Source organism: Papilio xuthus, unplaced genomic scaffold, assembly GCF_000836235.2.
Source record: "Papilio xuthus unplaced genomic scaffold, Pxut_1.1 DF828780.1, whole genome shotgun sequence".
In the NCBI taxonomy this organism is placed as follows: Eukaryota; Metazoa; Arthropoda; class Insecta; order Lepidoptera; family Papilionidae; genus Papilio; species Papilio xuthus.
In genome coordinates this window covers 5,270,942-5,295,746 of record NW_013529869.1, presented here as the reverse complement: position 1 = coordinate 5,295,746, position 24,805 = coordinate 5,270,942, and the positions used below count along the sequence as shown (strand labels likewise).

The following is a 24,805-nucleotide window of genomic DNA, read 5'->3' as shown; positions in this document are numbered from 1 at the left end:
GACACCACACCTTTTTTTAATTTTATGACATGGACATGGTGACATCGACACCATACTATTCCTTTAATAACAAAGAACAAACAGATAAATAATAATTATCAATATAAGTTTACATTGTATCGTGGATGTATTTTATCTAAATTTCATCAAAAAACATTAAACGCATATACGAGAATATGATTTCAATAGTTTTTATCGTATTGGCCACTTCAGTCTTATCACAATATTAATATCAGAGCACGGGCAGAAAGCAGATGCAATGATTGATGAATTCAGATGAGTTAATCATTTTGACCCTAACTGCTCTTTGTAGAATGATCGGGGACTTGTCATGACCACTATGTTACCAGGTCATAAAATTATAATAAAAAAAAGACTTGTCATGATATCTTGTTTTTTGTCAATCAATTCATGAGTTCATTGTCAAATTCAAATTGTCAATTATCGAATAGGCATTTTTGGTGTTTGGACGTTGAAGTGTGTGGATTATTCTTTAGTTTGTGTTTTGTATTTTAATAAATTTTAAAATGGCACAACAGTGGAATATTTTAATATTAGTAGTAAGTGTAGTAATTACTACAACGGTAGCCTATGAGAAGTCTGATATAGCTTCGGCTCGAATTGAGGTAAAAATAATCTTTTGAACGAAATTAATCTAATAATGGAATGAAATACAAATAGTTATGTAAATTTACTTTCAGAGTTGTAGGGGCTGTTCCCTTAACCGTTTACCTGAAGTCAAAAGTTTTGTAATGGAAGATGCACCCAAATATGAACGCTTAGAGGTTAAATTTATTACCGGGGCGGATCCTGAGCTCATTCTGTTGGACAGCAAAGATCGCGAGTTGGAGCGCATCCTTCTCTCACGCCTGTCTCGTTCCGAATGCAATGACCTCGTACAAAGCAAGGGTTTCTCCAAGAAAATAACAAATTCTGAATTTTAAAATATAAGTGAAAGTAAATGAATTTTAACATTTTTCATTACCTAACATTCCATCATAGTACAGAATAAAAAACATTTCAAAAATGAATTTTATTATTTGCCCATCCTTTTACACATATTTCTAGCTTGTAGATCCTAAATGTATCCAACTGTAAATCTTCTGTTAGAATTACAGCACTTTGTTGTGTGCGTCTTGTCTTGATCAGTAATGTCAATTTACGTGGTAATAAATGGTGACTTAAAAAATATAATAATTGCTTTTTTTACATATACAACACACAAGAAAATATTTTTTGTCAAACACACACACATCAGGTGGGACCGTAATCAGGCACTAGCTCATACAAAATAAAAAAAATTGACAAATTACAAGTTAACTAATATCAGTAGTGGTCTTATATTTTGTTGGAAAATATCTTAGTTGCAGACAATACAAAATTAATATATACCTCATTCAAATGTTCAGTTTCTTTTTTTTTACCCTGAAGTCATTGTGACCTCCCAAAAGCTACATTAAGTAATTAGAGCCCAGAAGTCAACTTGTCAGCTCACTGCAATGCTGGCTGTAAATTAAGGTTGTTAAGGCTTCCTACTATGGAAAAGTTTCTTAACAGGAATAACACAAAATGGGGTTGAAATAAAAGTGTATGTGGCTTCATTAACAATAGATATTTATATTATAATATAGTGAGGTGGCAGTGGGCCGGGCGAGGGGGCGAGGCTCAGGTGAGCAGCGTGCAGTCTAGGTCCTCGTCACGGTCGCGGGCATCGCGCGCATCACCGTGCGCACGGCGCAGCACGCGGGCCACCACGTCGCTCAGAGCCTCGCGCGCACCCTCCTCCAGTAGCACCAAGCATTTCTGCAACAACACATACATAACATCATCTGTTTTGGTTACTGATTAATATTTTAAATGGGAAAGTTTGCATGTACGACAATGGATGTACTTACATGTAAAACATTATTGGATAGCAGTCCAATCTCTGATTCATAATTTTCTTATGGACCATTATTCCTTGGGCACTGAATATTTTGACTGCAGCATACCAATGAAGTTTAAAAATCATTGTGCGTGTGGCGTGTTGAGACGATGAGTACCTGGTGGAAGTGTTCGTCGTGCGGCAAACGCAGCACGGCGCGAAGGGCGAGCTCTGAGTTGGCGCGCACGTAGGTGTTCTTCTCCTTGGTGCCATTGACGAGGGCAGGGAGCAGCGCGCGCAGCAGCTCGCCGCCACACGCCTCCAGCGGCGCCTCGCGGCCCAGCAGGGCGCTCGCCCGCGCCATCAGCTGCTTCACCTCGTTGCTCGAGTGGTTCATACTCTGTTTGGTGCGATACAAATGTGCTCAATCTATAACTACAAGATGTCATTTCTATGAAAGACATTATCGTAATTTGTAACAATATGATAGTAATTGTTTTACAAATTATTTAGTTTTCATTAAAATGTATTGTTATAAGAGAAACGGTAAATATCTTATACTTGATAATGTTGCCAGAGTTGTTCAAGGACGATGTTATTAATCGATACAAAGTGTGTCATTGGTTTAATTTATGTTGAATAAATGACGTCATAAAAATATGTCGCAGTAAGTGATGACTGCTTCTTGATAATAGTGTTATCATATATATAAAACTGTCGGTGGATGTGTTTTGTGATAAGACAGTTTTGTGCTCGCGGCAAAATATTACTAAAGCAAAACAATTACACAGAAAGATAACTTTGATGATGAACGTAAATATAGTTCAGTATCAGAAGTGATAATAAGATATTGAATACTGTGATGTGCTATCGAAATAAGTAATAAATGAATTGTTAAATAAGCACTCGAAATCTACATATTACAATTAAAATAGGGTAATCTTTGAAGTGCATTTCTGAGCGCGGCCGTTAAGGTAGCGTGCTCACCCTGACGAACTGCGAGAGCAAGTTGTGAGGCAGGGGGCGGTCGTGTTGCAGCAGATGGCGCGCGAGGTAGCCGATGCCGCGCACGGCGTTGCAGGCGACGGGCGCGCGCTCGCTGGCCAAATGGGTGAGCAGCGTGCGCTCTACGCGCTCGAGGAATGGCTCGCGGTAGATCTCTTGCGGGCTCTCCTTGAGCGCGACAAAGAGCGCGCACGAGCGGCCGTGCTGCAGCAGCCAGTCCTCCGCTGGCGAGCCGCCCAGCACGTGGTGGGCGATGGCCGCATCGCGGTGCGCAGTCGGCAGCCACTGTATTAGCGCACCTAGACAGCCGCCGACGGCGCTGCGCGGGGGATCGTCGGGGTGTGCGAGAAGCGCGGGTGTGGTGAGCGTGGCCAGCACGGCCAGCGCCAGCTGCTCCGACATCTTCTGACCGCCGGCGGTGAGCACGCCGCGTAGCGCCTGCAGCATGGTTTCGCGCACCGCCGCGTCCTCCGCGTTGCGCACGCCGTTGTGCATCTCCACAAAGAGCGGATCGGCGCGCGTGTGGATGAGTACGAGCTGTGAGAGTGCCAGCCCCGCCTTGATTCGCACCGTGCGGCTGCTGTCGTGCAGCGCCTTCAGGAACGTCGTCTGCAGCTGCGGCAGGAACTGCTTCAGCATCACGCCCACCTGACGCAACAATATAACTCGTTTACATATTGTTCATTTTTTGAATAATATTATTTGAAGAAGCACCAAACACTCGTTGCACCTTGGAGAGCAGCTCGGCCAGCGTCTCGAGCACGGCGGCCTTGACGGCGGCGTTGAACCGGTCGCCGAGGATGCGGATGAGCGGGCCGGTGACGTGCACAACGGAGGGCTGCAGCGCGGCCGCCGACGTCAGCCGAATCACCTCGCCCAGCATCAATGCCGCGCCCTCTTTGTCCTCTGGCAAACCGTTCAGGATAGCCTCGCGGAACAGCGGCAGGATGGGCGCTATGCCCTGACATCGAAGGATAAGTTTTTTAGTTTTATTTCATTTTAATATTATTTCCTGTGGAGCTAGGGATTATCAATGTTTCTATATTATAATTGATTTTAGGGCAGCACCTTGGGCAGGCAGAAGCCGGGCAGCAGGTCACCAGGCTTGAGGTCCGCGGCGGCGTAGCGCACCGCCTGCCGCACATCGCTCACGTGTTGCATTTGCCGCTCCGCGTCCAGCGTGCGCGTCAGTGCGGACAGCGCTTCCCACGCCATCTGGTAAAACACAAACACATTTTTTTATTATTGCTAAAATAGTAATATCAAATGAGATATTATGCCGAAGCATGTGAGTGAATGTGTGACCTGCAGCACGTCGCGGTCGGTGTCGGCGAAGAGCAGCAGCAGTCCACGCAGCAGCTGCGGCACGTGGGGCGCGAGGTCGGCGCGCGAGTGCGACACGAACGCGCAAAGCAGCGCGGCCGCAGCGCGCCGCCGATCGCCACTGCTCGTGCGCACCGCCTCCAGCAGCATGTCGATGATGCTGTGCACACAAACACACTATTTTACAACCTATATATGGACAGCAGAATGGGACAATTGGATGTGTTTCTACGTGCAAAAATGGTAAAATAGCATTATTTTTAGGTAAAATAAACGGTGGAGTAATGATTACCAGCGCACGCCCGCATCGTCGACGACCGGCAAGAGTGCGTCGCGGCACTGGTCTAACTCTCGGGCTTCATGAGGGGAGCCGCGCGCCGCAAGTAGCGCGGCTAGCAGCGCCGGCAGCACGCGCGGCAAGTAGCGCGACAGTGAACTGCCCGCCGCCGCCGCCAGAGCTGAGAGCGCGCGCGTGTCCGCCCCGCCCCCCGTGCCGCCTGTGCCCGTCAGCACCGGGATCAGGTACGGCAGCACGGCTCGCGACTTGATAGCCATTATCTAAATAATGATCCATTATATAGTTTTAAATTATGCTAACTTGCTATACATACAAATTTATAGATATTGTAAACTAAATATACGACAGCCAAAAGGAGCACCTAGTGTTAACCGGTGGCCAACCTACCTGCTTGAGGCCGTCGAGCGCGGCGTCCGCACGCTGGGTGTCGGCGTCGTGCAGCTGCGCCAGCATGGGCGGCAGGATGTCGTCGAGCGCCTTGTTGCCGATGGTGGCGTGCAGCGAGTCGAAGGTACGCGCCGCGGCCATGCGCACCTCCGGCAGCGGGTCGCAGAGCGCCGTGCGCACCGTGGGGACCAGGCCGTCCGCGAAGCTGAGCACGGCGTCTCGCGACGTGGAGGCGAGGATCTCGCCGAGACCGATGCACACGCCCTGCCGCTGGTCGGCGCGGTCCGACCGCAGCCCGCGCTCCAGGATGGGCACGATCTCCGGCAGCACGCGCTCGCCCAGCTTTCGTACACACACACATACAATCAGTGTTAAGTATAATGCATATTTTTTTCATTTATTATTGTAACATTTCAAATAATTAAATAGGCATACCTTTCTAACGAGATCACCGAGGGTGCGAGCGGCGACCTGCCGCTTGTCATAGCTGGTAGAGGCCAGGCAGCCCAGCAGCAGTCCAAAGAGCGTCGGCAAGATCTCACGCAAGGTCTTCGGCGTGTTTGTCACTACGACCTGCACGGATAAAATCGTTTAGTAAAAATCCACCGGATTTAAATGCGTTTTAATGTATGACTTGCGTGGGTGGTACCTTCCAGACGTGCAGGGCGGCCTGCCGCACCATGAGAGCGACATCGCTGCGGCCCATGTAGAGGCCAGCGAGCACGCGGTTGCGACGCTCTGCGCCGAGCGCGCTCATGATGGCGCGGTGCGAGTGTTCAGTGCCGAAGTTGTCGTCCTCGGAGGCGGTCTCGGTGCTCATCTTGCCGGAGACGCCGGAGATGCGGTAGAGCAGGTCGCCGAGCAGCTGAACGGAGCTGTATCGGATGCGCCAGTTGTCGTCGAAGAGGCCGCGCTCGAGCTGGGGCAGCAGCAGCGCGATGGCGGACTCCGCGTACAAGGTCACGATGCGCTGGCCCGCCTTGAGCGCCGTCTCGCGCACGTACTCGTTCTCGTCCGCCAGCGCCTTCAGGATGGGGTTGATGATCTGGCCGATGTAAGGCGTGAACTCGTCCGTGAACGCGCCCGGCATGTAGATGAACATCATTATGTAGCCGTCCTTCACGTGCGGCGCGATGTCCGTGCGCTCCGCAGTCGCTATTATGTCTGCCCCACACACAACAAACCTATATTACTCAACGATTCAAATATTTAATTTAAATAGTAGTATTTATATTGAATATATAACAGTCATATTATTTCCTGCGGGTGTTAAGAGTCGTGGACGGACCTGGCATAAGTTTGTGCAGTTTCTCGACGCCGAGACCGGCGACGACCTCGGAAAGTCCTTGAGCGGCACCCGAGCGGTCCACGCTACTCGACTCCGAGGTGAGCGTCTGCATGAGCCACGGCAGCAGCTCCTCGAAACTGCTCTCGCCCATGCCACGCACCATGGCGCCCAGCGCGCGTGCCGACACTGACCGCACCTGCCACACGTGCACACATGGCTTAAGTACAATGCGGTGACAGTGATCCATAAGAGAGATGAAGCGATGGGGCGCAGTTGACCTCGGGAACGGGGTCGAGCAGCGAGCTCTTGAGTCCGGGGATAATGTTGGGCAGGTAGGGCAGCAGGTCCTTCTGGTCGGTGAGCGAGTACATGTTGCCGATGATCTGCGCGGCCATCTTGCGCGTCTCGGTGCTTCGGTCCTGGAAGGCGCGCTGCACGACAGGCATGATGAGGGCTAGCGAAGGCGCGTCGATGAAGTGCACGAACTTGGTGTCGAGCAACGTTTGCAGGCACGCCGAAGTCATGTTGGAGGGGTCCTTCAGCGCGTGAAGCAGCACCGGCACGATCGCTGCAACGCCGAACACAAGCACACATAAATACATTTTATAAAAGTAACATTTATAATGAATGAAAATATGAGGAGAGTGAAAATATGTATTTGTAATAATGTAAAATAGTTAGTTTAGTGTGTAGTGATCAGGCGGCGGATACCTTGTATCTCGGGGTTGCGTATGACGGAGCCGATAACGCCGAGCGCCTCGACGCTGGCCTCCTGCACCTTGGTGTGCGAGTCGCTCAGCACCTCGATCAGCTTGGGCACGATGGAGGGCAGACACGACGACAGCTGCTTCGGCGCGCAGTACGCCATTGCGCCCAGCAGCTCGATCGAACCTGTACACACATTCTTATTCCTCAACAGTTTAACAGTCAACAAAATAAAATAGTGCATAGTGAAAAAGTTGTCGCTTATGGGGCGGTGGGGGGGAGGGGGTGTCGTGTTACATACCAGCCTTAGTGCGCCAGTTGTCGTCCTGCAGCGCCTGCAGCAGCGAGGGCAGCACGAGCTTGACGCCGTGCGCGCTGAGCTTGCTCATGATGAGCTTGGCGGTGTCGTCGGCGGCGGCGCGCACGTACTGCGAGCTGTCGCCGAAGCACATCAGCAGGTGCGGCAGCACGTGCACTATGTACGGCTCAAACAGCCGCCCTAGCTTGTAGCACAGGATCTCGAAGCCGAACAGTGCGCCTGCGACCACATAACAATATGCATAATACGTTCTCACCATGTTTATATGACATTAGTCATGTCTTAGGAATTAGTTACATAGACATCAATTGAATTGATCTCACCTTCGCGATACTTGTAATTTTTCTTCTCTTGTATGGCTTCTGTGAGTTTTCCCATGACGTCCAATTGTTTCAGCGAGAGAATGCCGAGCCCTTTGATCACACCCGCAATACCGTAAGCAGCGCCCTGGAACAATTTATGAATCGTGCAGGATGAATCTTCTTGACAAATGTATATCAATAAACCTATCTAAAATGTGATGGTTTCCACTGACCCTCCTGTCGCCGTACTTTTCTGCGGTAAGGAGCTGCTTCATGAGCTTGTTCATGATGGGCTGGATCTCGGCCGCCAGCGCGGGTGACGTCACCAGGTGCGGCAGACAGTTGCTCACCGCGTCCTGCACCTGAACACAACAAAGTCAACGTTGACTAGGTGCAGGAATACAAACTAAGATAAAGCATCGTATAAGGGCGTCAATGTGGGCGGTTACCGGTTGGCTGGGCGTGGAGAGTGCGGCAACGAGGCGCAGCGTGATGGGGCGGATGCGCGCGTCGTGGGGCTCCAGGTGTCGCGCCAGTGAGCCCACAAGCAACACGACGCACTGCCGCACCGCGTCGAACCTACCGGACTTGGGCGCAGTGTCCAGGAAGTTCTCGAATACCGGCAGCTGGCTGCTCAACGTCTCCTGTAAAACGTACGGATTACTCAACTTATAAACATCAATCACATCAATGCACGTGTGTAAAAGAAATATAGAGTAAGTAAACCAAAATAGTAATTTCCAATAACAACTTTTCTCATATAGATGCGGCTAACATTTTATCACATAACACAATAAGTTGAAATGTGTGAGTGTGAGTTACCTTGCCGTGCAGGTCGACGACGGCCATGGCGGCGGCGAGCATCTCCTCGCGCACCTCATCTCTGCGGTCGGCCAGGCCGCGCTGCACGAAGAACGCGGTGGCGGCCGGCACGTCCTCCGCGGTCAGCCGCGGCGCCAGCGCGCGCAGCCCCAGCGCAGCGCCCCGCCGCGCGCCCCACTCATCCACCGCCGCCTCACGCTCGTGCCCGAACTGATCCAGCTTCGCGGGGATTACCTGTACATAACCATTGCATCAGAATGCCTAAAGAATGGGGATCCTTAAAGTATATTTTGTTTTGTATTTAATATCTCGTGTAAGTAACGGTGGGTACTGACGGGGTACTTCTCTACGTAGAGGTCGTGCAGCATGTGCATGACGCGGCTTGGGGCGCAGTCCGCGCTGTAGGCGCGCGCCACGAGCGTCGCGAGCGCATCGGCGGCGGCGCGCTGCACCGGCTCGGCGGGGTGCTGCACCTCGCGCACCAGCTCGCGCACGAGCTCCGCCTCCGCGCCGCTCAGCCACGCCTCCGCGCGCGGCACCATGCTCCACAACTTGTAGGCCAGTTTCCTGCGACCAAACCTGTGTTAAAAAACTGCATTGCGCATACATTACACTTAAAATTGATCAAAATATAGCTTACTTGTTATCTTCGGAGACATCAAATGTAGCAATATATAGTCGCTTTGTAATTTCTAAGCCGTGCTCGAGATCGTCCAGCAGAGGCGACAGACAGTCGGCGACGCAGAGGAGTGCGCGCAGTGCTGCGTCGCGCACTACCTGAATTTACAAATCGTACATTGTTTTGAAAATATATTTAGTTGAAGGACATAAGGTATGAAGAAAGCGAGCGACCTCTTGTGGATTCTGCAGGCCGGCCAGCAGGCAGGTTGCATCGTCGAGGGAGAGGTCGCCGCGCGCGGCGCACTCAGCTGTCTCCAGCAAAGCTAGCGTAGCCGCCGCTTGGACGCGCTTGCTCGTGTTGCCTGCGTACACAATACGCAAAATTATTATAATATACTTAAAAACATGTAGGTGCGTTCGTGCGTGCGCGTTTGACTCACTGATGACGTCGATGAGAAGACGGAACATGTGGTCGATGGGGAGGAGGGCGGGGCGCAGCATGTCCCGAGGGTCAAGCGGGTCACCGCGCAGCCGAGCGTGGCGCGCGATCACCGCCAGCCCGCTCACCATGGCCGCCTCGTCCGCGCGCGCAGGACCCGTCAGACCTGACATACAAAAAACTCATATAGTAAGAAAGGTCAAACTGATTACAGTATTTGTAATTTTATAAAGATGTTTCAAATATATGACACCTTGTTTGAGCAGAGGGAATATATAGCAGAAGCCGGGAGCGGTTAGGTGGGTGATGGCCGAGGGCGGCGGCGCAGACGCATCGGCCTCGGCGCCGGGCTTGGGTTCGACGGTGGCGGCGTGCAGCAGGCCGATGGTGCGCACTGTCGCCTTGCCCAACTCCTCCTCCTCCCAGCACGGCTCCAGGTCACACTGCGGCTTGTGTAATCTGTTTCGATTGTTGTTGATATAAAAATAATACCTGTGCATACATCATGACTGTGTATATTTGCTATTGTGCTAAGGACGTACGTACCTGAGTGCGACGCGTGCGACGGTGTCACCGAGCAGGGCATGTCTCGGCAGCAGGGCAGGGCGAAGGCGCAGGAAGAGCGGGGCGAGGCGCGGCGCGGCCAGTGGGCTTCGCAACGCAGCTAGCACGGCGGACACCAAGTGCCTAGCCTGCTGGCACACCGCAGACGCCGAACCCGCCTGCACCGCGCTCACCAGCTGCTCGGCCACGACCACGCGATCGTTTAGCTGTTCCACATACAAATACCGGTTAGAACCCGAGTCGTCACAGGCAGTTACAGCAAAATATATGCAGTTAGTTACCGCGGTGAGCCGGTCGCGAATAATGCTCTCCTTGGCCAGCTGCAACTTAATAGCTTCCTTTTGTTTAGCGCTCAGCGGCACCTGAGGAAATACATTAGATTAATCAAAAATGGTATTAAAAAAAGGAAATATTGTGTAGATGTCGTGTGCGGCGAGGGCACCTGCTTAGCTTGGCCCTCGCGGCGCCGCTTCTCCTCGAGCTCGCGGCGCAGTTGTAGCTCCTCCAGCTGCTCTTTATAGCTGTACGCCTTGCTCTCGCGCTTCAAATTCATCTCCTTGCCGTCATCATTGCTGTTAATACAAGTATTTCACTTAACATCACACAGTGACATGTAAATAATATATAAGTTTAGTGAGAGCCAGTAGTACCCCGGCACGACGCTCTTGTCGTAGAGGTCGCCGGGTGGCGTGAGGAACACGAAGTACTCGTCGCGAGAGACGCGCAGTAGGTCGGGCGCCCGCAGCGCGTCCAGCGCCGCCGCCAGCGCCGCGCCGCCCACCGCCTGCTCGTTGGCCGCCACCAGGGAGGACACGATGTTGGACATCGTCTGCACAACAACACCACAACATATTATACAACCTGCTTAGCTCCGATCACAAATGTCACACTCCAAAATATAAAATAAACCGAAAACATGACAGAATGTAAAAGCTCAACGCGCTGTACCGGAGTGGGCGTGTATCCGTCTATGTAGGTGGCCCTGAGGTGGCTGCAGTGGCGAGCGACGAGATCACGCGGCTGCAGGCGCAGGTGTGCCAGCAGCCGCAGCCAGGCGCGCCCACCACCGCCGCCCGCCGCCGCCACCGGGTGGTGGCAGCTCGGCAGGATGTCTATAGCTAGCCTCTCCAACTCGTCAGAAGGGTAATCTGTACAATAATATGAAACATCATTTTCTCATATTTAATATATTAGCTTAATGAATTATATAAGTAAACACAGAACTCTCGGCCTCGATCAAAGATAAAAACTTATAGTGCAGTAATGACAAGAGATCTCACCTCTGTAGGAACAAATGGCATGAACACAATCTAGAATAATTTTCCCGGTAACTTCGGTCTTCTCTTCAGGGGAAGTTTTCTCCTTGGTGGTGAATATTTTGCCCTCCTCCAGCACTTCGTTGAGCTTAAGGGCCAGGAAGCGGGCCACCTGCGCCCGGTCCTCCCTGGCGAGGAGGGAGCTGACCTCTCGCAGCGCGGCGGTGCGCACCGGCTTGGCGGTGGACAGCAGCACGAGGACGAGCGCGCGGTAGAGGGGCGAGCCGCCGTCGCGCGCCACCGCCGCGTACCGCTCCAGCGCCGCGCTGCATACCAACACCACCTGCGTTAGGACTATAAAGGGGTAAATGTTATAGTGCAACCGATCACAGCACCAATTAAGATAAACTGACACACTAAACGAATCACATAGTTTAAAAATTATTGCAATAAACCGATTTGCCGATAGAAAGTCACTCTTGAAAATAAAATAACAAACTAATTCAAATACAAACAATGGTCACAAACTTCGTATGTGCACAATAGAAAAGTAAAAAAGGTCTAGTCACCATCATCCGGTGCGGCGGCGAGCACTCGGTCCTGCAGCAGCACATGCTTCTCGGGGTGCACCAGCATGGACCACACCGCGGTCTTCGAGGCCAGCTGCCGCTCCTCGTCCATCAGTATTAAGCCCAGCATGGCCGAGATCGCCTCGTTTAAAACTGGGTGCTACAAAATGGATCGAATGATACCAGTGTTTTACAATATTTTGTTACATATATTTACTGATATTCTAGGTGTGTATGTGTGGATGATCACCTGTGGCGGCTGCGTGGCGGCGCGCTCGAGGGTGGTCAGCAGCGTGGGGCGGAGTGCTTGCGCATGCGCGGCGGACACGCCCCCCCGCACCGCGCGACTCACCAGCGACATGTACGCGCTCCGAACCGCCGGCGTACTGTTCTTTGCCGACAAGTTCTTCTGCATATAACATATGTTTTAAATTAAACATAGTGATTTATTGGAATCAATATTTAATTCTTTGCAGGTCGACTCGTTACACACCTTGAATATCTCATAGACCTTGGGGTGTAGCGGTGCCCGCAGCCGCTGCGTCCACAGGCTGAGCACGTCGAGCGCCACGCAAAGGGTGCGCTCGTGGGACTCGCTGTCCAGCACGCGTGCCACCTGACTCGTCGCCTCCTCGTACAGCGCCGTGAAGTCCTCCTCACTCACCGCTAGTTCACTTAGTGTACCCGCACCCTAAAAAACAACCATTCCAGACATATTTGTATAAATCCAGTTTGGACTGTTATTATACAGTTCATTTGTGAGCTACATGAACTACTATAGATGGGATTGTGATCATAAGTATATTAGAAAAAATAATATGCATCCTTTGTTTGCCCGATTACTCTTGAAGTATGGCCTGTATACTGACCTGTAGTACAGCAATTTTATCTTCGCTGGAGGTAAGTTTCCCGCTGGCGCCGTGGTACTCGGCAAAGGCGCTGGTGAGCAGAGTGCGCGCGGCCGGCAGCGCGGAGCATCGGCGTGCTAGGTGCCCTAGCGCCTTGTTGGCTTCTGCTCGAGCCCACTGGTCTTTTGAATGCAGATTACCTGCACAAGGCCACAATCTTGTTCACTATTACCAATGTCATATACTAAAGTGAACATCTCTGTATAAAAATACAATAATTTTTAAGATTACAATTATCCATACCTATTAAACTTTTGCCAATATCGACTGCAATTCCATCGACAAATAATTGCAGATTGGCAAACACCTCACCGACTGCTTGAATGATAGTCTCGGGACTGCGAAGCATGGCCTTCTGCAGAGCTGGCAACAAGGAGTCCTTGACATCCTCCAAGGTCACCATGTGCAGCATGTCTGCGCAACCACTGATGTAGTGTGCATTGGGACGGTTTTTAACACTGATCAGACTCTTTATGAAGCTATCCATCATTTTTGCCTGTCCAGATATTTATTTGATTAATCTTACAATATTTAAAAACAATCTTTGTGCATGGACCTATATTTTTGTAATAATATTACCTTATGACTAATGACAATCTCTTCATCTCCAGTTTGCCTAAAATGTCTACAAAGGGCAGAGAAAATGATGGGAACTTGGGGACCAGAGTCAGCTGGTAATGTGCTGAGGACATCAAACCATTTGGTGGCTTTTGTCTTACCAATTGCTTTCCATGAGGCATGCAACTAAAATCGAAAAATAATTATATCACCCAATCACAATTTCATTAACATTTGTACACAATTTAGCACTAGTTAATTTTAATATACATACAGCAGTAAATGCTTTATTATTTTTCTTCTTGTTTCCATAAGCCGTGACCACAGCCAACAAATTGGCTTGGGATAAAACTAAGGAATTGTAGTCAACACCATCTTCATCTGTGTTCTTAAGTGATGATTCAGCCACTACAGCTGACCAGTGCAATGCAAACAGACCACTTTGGCACGTACTTTTACTAAAAAAAAAATTAAGAATAAGAATAAATTTATTTCACAAAAACACGTTAGAATAATATACAGTGAAGTATCAGATAATCTGCAATTTGTATTTAGTTTTATTGTATGGAAAATTTACTTACGACGTAACTGTATTCCGTAAATTTTCTGATATGTCAAGTAACAATGGTAGGAAACTACGCAATGTCCATTCACGATGGTTGGTACTAAGATATGTTAGCAAAGTTTTGACATAAAATTGTGATGTTGTATCCCTGTAGCGGTGCAATGTTGATGTCACAACACGGCAGACAAACCTAACTGCTGGTTCAGTTATACCTGAAGAGAATATTTACACTAGATACATATGAAAGAAACTGACATTTTTCTTGCCTTACTGTCAAACAATATATTTCATGTTAAATATGATCAAAAGATGTTAAACTGTAAAATATAACCCTATGTTTGAATAACTAAACTTACCTATCATATGGTTACTTTAAATTAAATACTAGAAGATAGTTATAGTACCAAAAATACAGTACAAAATGGGTAGGCAGAATATAAAGGCTTCTTGAAATATTTCCTAGGACTAAGAAACAATAATAAATGTAGTTAAAGAGTGTAACTATTTTTCAACAAAATGTGTGTATTATTAAAACCTAAAGTTATGTCTCAGTACTCAAAATGACATACAGGCATATTTTGAAATTGAAAGCTAACTTCACTTCATTGAATTGAATGCACTTACCTGAAAATACCTGGGCATTGGATCAATAAATCTAGGGACCGATACCCGACGTTTAATAACTTCACTTCATTGATATGTACTATCTTATACATATATCAGTTACGATAATTGAATAAATAACTAATTACCTGGCGTGGCTAATACATCTTGAATTTCTTCAATGACTTCGCGTCTTTCTTTCAAGCTTGCGGTCTGGATTTTAAATGGGACATCTTTCAATTTCTTTAATACCTGTAATGAAACGTACGTTACCAGAATAGTTGGTTTGATGTATGATTAGATAAAGGGTTTAGAAAATCACCTCTGTATCTGCCATTTTCTGCAAACATTCAGATAGTTTTGTATATTTATTACAAATTGTCCTGTAAAGAAAACAGATCAAAATTTGCCCACCTAACCCTAACCAAAACACTTGCTTTGCTCGCTCGGACGTAAAAGAGACAAATGAGGTGAGGGAAGGGGAACTGGATCAAAGAACTGTCACAAAAGTATAATTGCCAGTGATTATCAGATACGGAAAGATTTCTTCAAAAATTAGAAAATAAATGAAATAATAATTTCTAGAGTAGTTTTAAAAAAGTTTCATCAATGGTTTTTAGCAAGGCAAAATCTGAGTTTAAATACATTTTTCTAGAAAGATCATAGACAAAGCATTGACGGAAACGGTAATGGACAGAAACACTAACCTCTAAAAATGGATAGGTCATTGTTTGGAAATGACAGCTTTTGCCATTTTGCATCGTTTCCACTTAAGCGTGTTTATTGATGTTACTAACGGTTAATGCATTAATGTCATCCATTGTTATTTGTTCGAATTCTTACTACCGCTAAAAACTACTTACTGCCTTCTGCGCAGCAAAAAACGAAAATCAAATAGAAACAAAAACTACGGCTTTTAGCCTATCCACTAATAGAGGTCGTGTAAAGATAAAAACATAGTGTTTATGGTCTCTTCATACTATTTGCAAAATAGATTTGACACATCATGACGTCTTTGATCTTACAATCTATGACAATTTTCTGCTTGGCTTGAATGAAAGAATCCTATCAAATACCGTAAAATATACTTTTTAAATAAGTTATACTGACTTACAACAAAAACAATATAATGGAAACAAGATTAAAGCAGTTAGATCAACTGCGTAGTTTTGTAGGAGGAGTTGAGAAAGATTTGACAATGATACTACAAAATTTGCAATGGGATCGAAAAAACCTTTTATCGGTAAGAATTAGTACTGCATGTATTTGAAGGTTTATGGAGATTTTAAAAAGAACGTAACTTGTTAAAGATTATTTATAGATTTCAATAATAATACATTGAATGGACACTAAGATGGATATGACATGTCTTTAGCGTGTAAATACTATGTATTTATTTCCTCGTAGGATTTGGCAATGGAAACATGCCGCTATAATAACAACCACAAACTGCCCCTAGAGAAGGTGGAATTCCACCAAAAGAGGTGTTTCATGAAATTGCAAGGCTATTCAGAAGATGATGAATTGTTGCCTGAACCCTTGGACATACATGCAAATACTCTCGTTAAATTAAGTAAGTGAATTATTTTATGTGATAATACACATTTTTTGGATTGATTGCTCTCATATAGAATACTATTTTATAAATCAAAATACTTGTGAAATAGTAAGATCAGTATAGAGAAATACTTAATTTAGTTTCACAGATTGGTACAAGCAAGTTACTTCATGTTAAATAATTATTAATACTTATAGTCATACTGAATAAAAAAACAAAAATATGGGATCTCCATATATTAAAATATTTATAAAATGTAACTTTTATCATTGGAGGGACTATAGGGGTCAAGAGAATAGATGTAGGAAGGAAGGGAAGAAAAATTTCATCTTGTTATTCTGTACTATGCAGGTACTCAACAAATAATTGCAATACTGAATGATGCATCAAGATGTGACCCAATGTTTAAGAGAGGTATGTAATATGTTACATTTATTTGTCAATATTAATTTATATTGGTACACAAAATCTTTAATTTAACTGTTGTAACAATGTAATATATGTGTATATTTATGTGAATTTTCCTTTTTACAGCAGTTATTTTTGTTTTTTTTCGTCCATAAATGATGGTCTTGATATGTATCCTTTTTGTGAATTCATAGCAATTTATCTTATAAAATTTAATCTATGCTTATTAAATTGTTTAATATACAGTATTTAAGTATACAGATGGACCTGGATAGGTGTGAGTCCAAGGGACTGCAATATTTTTCACCCTTATTGAGGTTCTTGCTTATGGAAGTTGTCCTTCAGGGCGGGACATTGACTGTTGCTTATTTCGTTTATCCAGGTTTGACTGTACTATATTTATCATTGTATATCCACTAAATATTTTGGTATGGCACAAACATAATTTTAATATTGTTAGTATTTTATTATATTTTCCATCAGGAAAATAATAAAAGGAGAATGTGTTGAGACTTAAAACTATATTTATATCATCCTATCCTTTGAATGATTTCTTTAATAAATATAAGGCAACAATTGGGAGTGTCGGTCCTCGGAGCCGTGGAGCCTGGCGCGGCTGCAGGCCACGTACACCGCCGACGAGCGGCGTGCCGTACACGATGCCGTGGTGCGTGCTGTGCCCTCCTGCCATGATCTTGCAGATTTGGCTTTGCCCAGGTAAGATAAAACTTTGAGTTGATGAATAAATGTAGGTAGCGATTACTGTAAATTATTAATTTATTCAGCTGTAGTAACGATGAGGGAGCGAGTAAAGTGAAGTCCCGTGTGGAGATCCTGGCCGAGCTGCGAGACATGAGACGTCGCCGCACCAAGTACCGCCAAGCCGCCAAGACACGGAACTACTCTGACGTTCTAAGAGACGTTATTAAAACTCAGGTGTTAAATTGTTTTATCATTTATTCCTTTCATTATTTTTATTGCATTACAATACTTACGAAATTCATAGATTTGATTTTAATTAAATCATATTAATTTTAGATGGAGTCCTATTCGGGAACGTCGCAGTTTACTGAACAGTCTAATGAGAATAATTCGACAAATGATGATATTTGTATTCAAAATGATTATTCTAATCAATCCTCCTCCAGGGACAGACATCGTGATACTTATGTTTCCAATAGAGATATAAGTGGAGAACGTTCCGGTAATTATTACAAGTCACACAGTCGAGAAACGAACAGATATAATTCATCAAGACAACGAGATCGATATCATTCATACAATCACGAGAAATTTATTGACAGAGGTACAGATTCTACAAAAGAAAAAGCTTTTGAGTCCAAAGACAAGAATACATCGTCAAGTTATAGAAGATACGAGAACAAAGAATATCACTTAAAACATAGATCGGAAATAAATATTACAGAAACACAAACACGAAATAGTTACAAAAGAAAGAGGAGTAAGGAATGTTACACTTCCGACGAGTCAGAATATTCTAGAACAACAGACAGAGACTCAAGAGACAGACGAAAAAGTCGCAGACACGAACGATCTCCCAGTTATCACAATACTTACAGGAGGAAAGCGTTTCTCAAAACGGAAAGATCGGATTCTCCCGAGAGAATAAGATCTGGAAGAACTCGAACTTCGCCAGCTCATACCCATATCAAACAAGAGAAAGATTCACCGGATAAAGATGAGAATCCAGATTATGGCAACACTTCTAGGCCCATAAATGAAGGGAATAACGGAACAAGTGCACTTTTTAAAGTAGAAAAAACTGAAACTCCAGACCTTCGGCGCAATTACAGTCGCTCTGAAAGTCAACCTTCTGATTACACGGAAGACAAAAACAGGGAGGATAAGGTAACAATAAAACAAGAAAACGAACGCAACACAGACAAAGAAATTGACAATAACCAAGAGAAAAGTAGATATTCTGACTCTACATCCAGAGATAAACAATTAAAAAGTACAAGTACAAGGATTGCTTATTTCGAAAAAAGTTTAGGAAAACAACATAGAGAAAGAAATTCCAATAGAGGGTATGATGTTCCTGTTAAAGAATATACTCGAAACCCCGAAACAAAAAGTAGAAATAGAGAACAGGAAAAGACCGCGATTTCTCGTAGGCAGGATCATCACAAAAGACGTAGTTCCAGCGCATCATCAAGTGGCAGAGCTGAACGTAGGCACGACAGCCGAACTCATGACAAATATAATACCAGAGAATATATCAACTCTAGTTGTACAAGAGATTACATGAGAACGAGTGATTCAAATATATATTATAATAAATGTAACAGTTTCCGTGACAAAGACAACACGAGATATGACGTCAGAGACAAAGAAACAAGTTACGACGAGAGACGGAAACGCAAAAAATATTCTTAATTAACATCATTAAAATTGTTTAAGAATAAATAATTCAGTTTTATTATATTTGAAACTAAAATATTTCATACCTTACCGTTTGATATCATTACGTGTTGCTTTATTAGTAGTGGGAGTAGAGTGGAGTGTGAAAAGTTCGCAAATAATTGTATTAATCAATTCAATGTAATCTGGTATTTAAATATGGACTCTTACGAAGCGTAGACATTTTATTGTATCGCATACCGATGGTTAACGGCTTGCTTCTTTATTGTAAATAACATCCTAATAGAAGTTTAAGAAGATTCGCGATGTAAACAGGAAATGCGAAATACAACATAGCACGACTTATTACCGTTTTCTTAAGCACAATTTAGCCGCTTTAGTTTGTGTTTGTATGTTCAACATACAGATTAGATTAAATTGCAGATGATAACACTGTATCTTCATTTTAACTTGAGTCGTAACGGTGCAAGCCGTGGTTCATATCCAATGTCGGGCGGACGCACCGGACGTTATGAATTTATACCTACAATTATTATTATATAGGACCCATCTCAGGGGCAAGAACGTCCACTGGGTGATATCGTGACTACACAAAACGACTAAATGCAGCTTGTAGAACTTCGATATTAAACTGACACCAAGCCTTTTAACAACATTCTGAGTCTATCTTTTGCTGGTTCTCTGCAAATACTGCGAATAACATTAAATAGAAATCTAAATCATAGCAGAGAATTAATAACCAAAAATATGAATATGGCGTCAATCCAAATGTTGCTTCTCTCTGTATCATCATACTGCGTCATTTTAAGACCAATTTTTGTGTTTTTCCAAGCGAGTAATAAAATTGTGAATAACACACGTGTGGTTTCAATCTAATATCATTTGAGCAATTTGCTGTTTTATAGCAACATATTAATCAGAATCTAAATAATAAATTTTATTACATCCGTCGAAATAAAATGCAAGCGTAAAGCTGCTAAATAACATTAGCGAATGTGGCTAATTTATTCATGAGTAATATTGTAGCGTTATTACGGCTGGTTGCCGTATATGCATTTGTGGCCGTACATTATGCTTCCAAGATTTCTAGCACAAGATTTTAAGAGATCGCTTGGAATTGATAATGCCGGAGGTGCGTATTGAATATCGAGATTGCTAAGACGGTCCGAGGAATCAGTTTAATTCTAGAGCGTGATATAATTAAAAAATAGTTGATTTTTTTTGTTCTTCACATCGAAACTGCAATCTTCACATAATGATGTGCTTACCGATAAGCAGAGCAATTTTGCAGCTTGTAAAAAATGAGGCATAGACAGAGAGAGCACGCGGCGCCAGTGGTGGCTAAGAGAGTGTGACGGCCGCGCACGCAAACTGACGCGCCGGTGCAACGCGATAATTGATACAAATGCAATTATATCAATTCTAATGGCATTGCAGAAGAATAAAAATGTCAGAGAAAACCTCGCTACGATCTAATTTGACCAATAAGTGTTAATTAGCAAAACTGCAGAATGAACCGTTTCATAGACTTCGCAAGTTACAAGTAATATTACTTAATTACATGTGGTGTGGGAGACGTTGAGACTCACTAACATAGTAGATGTGTGTAAGATGGACAACTATTGACAACTGCAATATTCATCCTGCCGTTCACTGTTTGTTACAATTTCATTTGCATTTGTTTAATATGTGATTTCTAGTGCATATTTATCCTAACTTTTAATTGTATATGTTACTTGAGCTCATGTACCAGACGATCGGTAGCCGTGGACCGGTTTGATGCAGGGTGTGCGTGTAATACCCGTGCCCGTCCGTTGCTTTGACGATAACATGTAATTTTATTGTTCTCCAGCTGCCTCCAGTGCAGTGCCTATGTGCTTCCTATAAGGCTAGATGCTGCTGTTCTAATCAGATTGTTTGCCATTGAACTGTTAACAAGGTACCGAGCCTGTGTTGCGTTTTATTGTACCCAGTCGTTATGTACTGTACGGACTTGCAAAATTATTAAATATTAGAAAATTGTCAAGTAACAAGATATTTCTTTTGTTCCTGCAATATTTATAATTTCATGCACTAGATAAACCGGATTCGATACAGGATAGTTTTGTCGAACAAAAACTGTTCGTCTAACAATGGTATCACCTTTGAAATTGCGTCTTCTCTACTTTCACGCTTCGCCGAATATAAAAATAATTTGCAAAATGTAAAAATTTCTATATAATTTAGGTCTATGCCGTGGAGAAGGAGTAATGTGAAATCTCAAAAAGTAAAACCAAAATCATACCATAAAATGTAATCACAAATTACCGTAAGTCACATATAAACTAATAGCAACCGAAGAGAGGGAGGATATTAAACTTCGTGTGAATCTATCAACAATTGTACATTTGAGGTTTTGTGGTTAAACCTTTAAATTGATTTACAATGGTGTGATGATCTGTTATATTTGACTTTTCACAATCTCATAACTTTCTTCATATAAAGTTGAACTAACATTATTTTAGTTTATGAAAAATTTAATCTCTTAAACGTCCAAGAATTATACTTGGTCACCTATAACATGTATTTACATGTATGTACATGAGTCGAGTTGCAATTTATTAACAATGGGAATATTGCAAGAGAATGCAAAAAGAGTTTGATAAAAAAGCGTGGGCCGCAGTGCGGGGTGCGAGCGCGAGCGCGGGAAATAAGAAAACAACGCGCGCGCCCCCGCCGGGTCACACTCACACTGCGCACTGTACAGCGCGGGAGAAAGATATACTATTTATTTTACATATATTTCTTAATACACAAACATTGAAAATATGACGAGCACTGTAGATTGAAAACTTTGTGTTTCAGTATAACCTTTTGAAGTGTTTTGATTGTGTAGGGGTAGATAGTACAGGTGAGGAGAAGTTCGGCGCGTGCTAGCCGGCGCGGCGACGGGTGGCACAGTATCCTCTCGTAGCTTCACTTGAGTGCGCGTGTCGGTCGTTGTGCACTTCCTACGACGGGCGGTAAAACTTTTTCGCGTCTATCAAAAGTGCAGTGCAACATTTTGTCTTACTGATTTTTGTGCGATCATGTGTTTGTTTTTTGTGTTCAGTGCAGTGTAAAGAGGATTTATTTTAATTTATTTTAGGTCTGTGTCTGTGTATTTTGTTAAGAAATGATAATCACATTTTTTTACGAATAATTAACTTTATTTAATAATGTTAAAAGTTATAACTATATACAACATTTACTTACATTCAGTACTTACTATCAATTAACATATTATACAAAATATGATCCGTTTAACAATGTCAATATGGATACTTAAAAATTAATAAAAATGAGTAATTTATTATTCCCGTGCGCTTTCCGAGGCTACTTTATATCATTTGTAAAGTAGCGGTCTCACTTTACTTGAGATATCGTAAAAGGTGACCGAGCAGATTCCAAAAGAAATGCATACAAAAAAGTGTGCTTATACTTATCAATAACTTTTGTATGGGAGTCAATATCCGTTTGGTAATTACATAATTTTAATTGAAATAAAAATAAAAAACAATATTATTTTCATCTCGTGCTTAGAATATGAGACTTTCCTTTTATTTGTGAAGGTAAAATGGAAGCTCGACTTCGTAATTGAATAGATGTGAGATAACCCGAGTCGCGGCACGGTTCAGCACGGTGCGGCAAGGCGCGACACGGCACGGCACGGGCACGACGCGATTAGTATGCGTTAGGTGGCATTGCGGGAATAACTAATGATGTACCGCACACGTCGAACTAATTAGGTCCTTATATTATCTGCGAAACAAGAACAAAGGCCAAATGAGTTATTTTGGGTGTTTTTCTAACGTGCTCAATCGTGCAAATAATTTAAAAGTTACTCATTTGTATGAAAACATGTGTATTTGCTTAATTAAAATGTCAGTTGATTGATCCTTGTTAAGATATTACAAACTGAACACAAGTCTTTAAAGTGTGTAAATGGATAATTTGTCCGTAATATCGGTTAATATTAGTACTTAAATAGAAAAAAAAACTTATTCTCGCAACCTTGTAAAAGGCATGACAAATAGCCGTCAAACGAAACGAATGGCCCGTTGGAATAGTAAACGAGTGTCGAAAGGAAATTGTCGTGGAGCTTTCGTATCCTGCATAAACCCGAGACATGTAGGATGCCTCTATCAACTACAGCCTATGTGTTATGTTGATGTACCAATTTCCGCTCGATACGATACTTGGCGACGTCTGTCCCAACATTTGGTATTTATAATTTTTTCAACAGTTTACTATTAGCAGTATACCTCAATGTTATGGTATCTAAATTATTGCAATTAATTGTAATAATCATTTGATAGAGGAAATTATTCATTTCTCATGAAAACTGCAGAACTAATTGCCTGTGTCCGTAATATTTGTTAAAATATCGTCACAAATGGACGAGCGCGAAGACATCATCTAGCGCGTTGATGTCTTTTGTTTGCTTCCTTTTGTCTTCTTGCTTATTACTTTATTATATTCAAATTTTAACTGTCATATATGCATAATATTATTTATTACATTACTAATAATACAATAGAAAACTAATCTTATTCGTTTTTTCTTAGAAATAAGTGATCGTAATCACAATTAAAAATTGTAACCGATGCTGTGCCTATAACTTTTTGCCTTGGTAATTACAGTCCTCAGTTCGATTTCTGATCGGTGTGATAAAAGCAACAGTTCTTACTAAGCATAAGTTTGTCAGGTATTGTTGGTTTTCGATCACTTAACAGCTTAGCACCTATGAACCTGACTTCGTGCAGTGTTAACGCTGTAAATACATGATACATACATCATGACAGAGTCGTCAGTGAACGACTTCACACCAAGGCGCTAATTCGCCGGCAACTTTCTAACACATTTCTTAACGTGACGTTTATAGCTAAATACATAGTAATTCCATACATTCTGTTTACGTTTATGTGAATTTGTAATGTATTTAAAATATTTTTAAACAAATCAACTTATTGTTTTAAAAACAATAATATTTTTATTTCAATTACAAATATTTTATAATGCTTCTGAAACATGTAAACAGACCTTTCAAATTTATTCTATTATTCTGCCAGTGATTGCGAATGTCCCTTACAAATCATTCGCCCTATTTTTAAAAAGGGACGTGTTTAAAAAACAAAATAAAATAGGGTAGGCAATCTATGAATACGTTTTTAATTAATTAAAAATTACACTACCTGAATACGTCATTAGGAATAAATAGTAGCTTTAAACTCGGCGACATTTATTTAAAAACTATGGATTTAAAATTTATGTTTTAATAGCTTAAACAAAAAATTATATTTGGGTATTATACAAATAGCAAATACGATAGTTAAAAATTACCCCGAATGTCGCTGATAAAGAATTAATTAAAAAAATAAATAAATGGAAATTCTATAGTAACCCCTTTGCACTAGTTAAACTTCTAAGATTATATCAAATCAGATTACATCAAAAGATGGGGAACGTTGAGTCTTGTGACGAACTACAAAACTACACCCTTTCATTATTATTATGTGTGCCAGTCTGAATGCGCGTACGAGCGTGATAATTATTTTATACCCTTCTATTCCACGTCTATTGAAGCTCGCATTGTGTAAAGTTCGTATTGTGATTTCAAAGAATCTAATTAGTCTTTTTTTAATTTAGGAATGTACACAGCTGCAAGAACGGAAGTAACCTAACCTAACCTAACCAAGGCAAAGACGCACAACTCTTAAGACAAACTTTTTTATTCCACACTTAGAGGCAAATGCTCTTGTTTGTGTTAGATCAATCGTATAGGCATTTTTGGTGCCTAGTATTTGTTTCCACGGTCGACCTGTTAATTAATTTTTGAATTATTGTAAATAAAGCCATCGGAGACATCAAGATAATAATTAATGACAGTGTAGTGGAGAATTGATTGTTTTTTTTTACAAAACTATTCAGGCCAGCGGCCGGACAATGGTCAGATTGGTTGGGGTTACAATAGTTCTGTGGTCTATGGTCGAGTAGCCGCGCTGGAGCAACCACAGACAATGCATCGGACTACAATTGAAAA

General features: G+C 43.3%; 3 protein-coding genes across 5 annotated transcripts; 2 read left to right on the top strand and 1 right to left on the bottom strand.

Annotated features, from left to right (window-relative positions):
• Nucleotides 1-491: 491 nt before the first annotated feature.
• LOC106128355 (selenoprotein M-like) lies at nt 492-1,027 on the top strand. The gene is given in 2 exon segments (NM_001312762.1): nt 492-626; nt 702-1,027. Coding segments are annotated over 2 exon segments (342 nt in total). The 5' UTR covers nt 492-527; the 3' UTR covers nt 945-1,027.
• A 570-nt stretch (nt 1,028-1,597) lies between these two features.
• Nucleotides 1,598-14,861, bottom strand: l(3)80Fj (lethal (3) 80Fj). 2 transcript variants are annotated; one of them, XM_013326693.1, is made up of 40 exons: nt 14,811-14,861; nt 14,719-14,736; nt 14,546-14,648; nt 13,810-14,005; nt 13,503-13,686; nt 13,250-13,414; nt 12,914-13,166; nt 12,632-12,810; nt 12,256-12,453; nt 12,013-12,171; nt 11,763-11,922; nt 11,218-11,547; nt 10,886-11,085; nt 10,588-10,766; nt 10,380-10,509; nt 10,219-10,299; nt 9,920-10,143; nt 9,627-9,832; nt 9,375-9,539; nt 9,166-9,296; nt 8,954-9,090; nt 8,649-8,880; nt 8,314-8,547; nt 7,941-8,135; nt 7,725-7,853; nt 7,513-7,636; nt 7,172-7,408; nt 6,877-7,056; nt 6,444-6,733; nt 6,166-6,361; nt 5,527-6,041; nt 5,313-5,450; nt 4,878-5,219; nt 4,485-4,750; nt 4,175-4,352; nt 3,938-4,084; nt 3,600-3,830; nt 2,852-3,517; nt 2,043-2,264; nt 1,598-1,803 (listed from the first exon to the last, which is right to left on the bottom strand). In XM_013326693.1, the coding sequence occupies exons 2-40, from the start codon at nt 14,731-14,733 to the stop codon at nt 1,666-1,668; spliced, it is 8,055 nt and encodes a 2,684-aa protein (XP_013182147.1). In that variant the 5' UTR covers nt 14,734-14,736; nt 14,811-14,861; the 3' UTR covers nt 1,598-1,665. The 2 variants fall into 2 exon arrangements, with proteins under 2 accessions (XP_013182147.1, XP_013182148.1); XM_013326694.1 differs by lacking the exons at nt 12,013-12,171; nt 12,256-12,453; nt 12,632-12,810; ... (5 more) ...; nt 14,719-14,736; nt 14,811-14,861 and having other exon boundaries at nt 11,218-11,536; nt 11,763-11,898.
• A 544-nt stretch (nt 14,862-15,405) lies between these two features.
• LOC106128544 (UPF0396 protein) lies at nt 15,406-18,796 on the top strand. Of its 2 annotated transcripts, XM_013326981.1 has the most exons (6): nt 15,406-15,639; nt 15,804-15,969; nt 16,306-16,368; nt 16,932-17,079; nt 17,148-17,298; nt 17,401-18,796. In XM_013326981.1, the coding sequence occupies exons 1-6, from the start codon at nt 15,526-15,528 to the stop codon at nt 18,757-18,759; spliced, it is 2,001 nt and encodes a 666-aa protein (XP_013182435.1). In that variant the 5' UTR covers nt 15,406-15,525; the 3' UTR covers nt 18,760-18,796. The 2 variants fall into 2 exon arrangements, with proteins under 2 accessions (XP_013182435.1, XP_013182436.1); XM_013326982.1 differs by lacking the exons at nt 15,406-15,639; nt 15,804-15,969 and adding an exon at nt 16,489-16,533 and having other exon boundaries at nt 17,401-18,790.
• Nucleotides 18,797-24,805: the final 6,009 nt, after the last annotated feature.

Coding starts and splice junctions, on each gene's coding strand:
- LOC106128544 (XM_013326981.1), top strand. CDS start 15,526: ATGGAAACAAGATTAAAGCAGTTAGATCAACTGCGTAGTTTTGTAGGA. Junction 16,369..16,931: donor TGACCCAATGTTTAAGAGAG/GTATGTAATATG, acceptor AATAAATATAAG/GCAACAATTGGGAGTGTCGG. Junction 17,299..17,400: donor GAGACGTTATTAAAACTCAG/GTGTTAAATTGT, acceptor TATTAATTTTAG/ATGGAGTCCTATTCGGGAAC.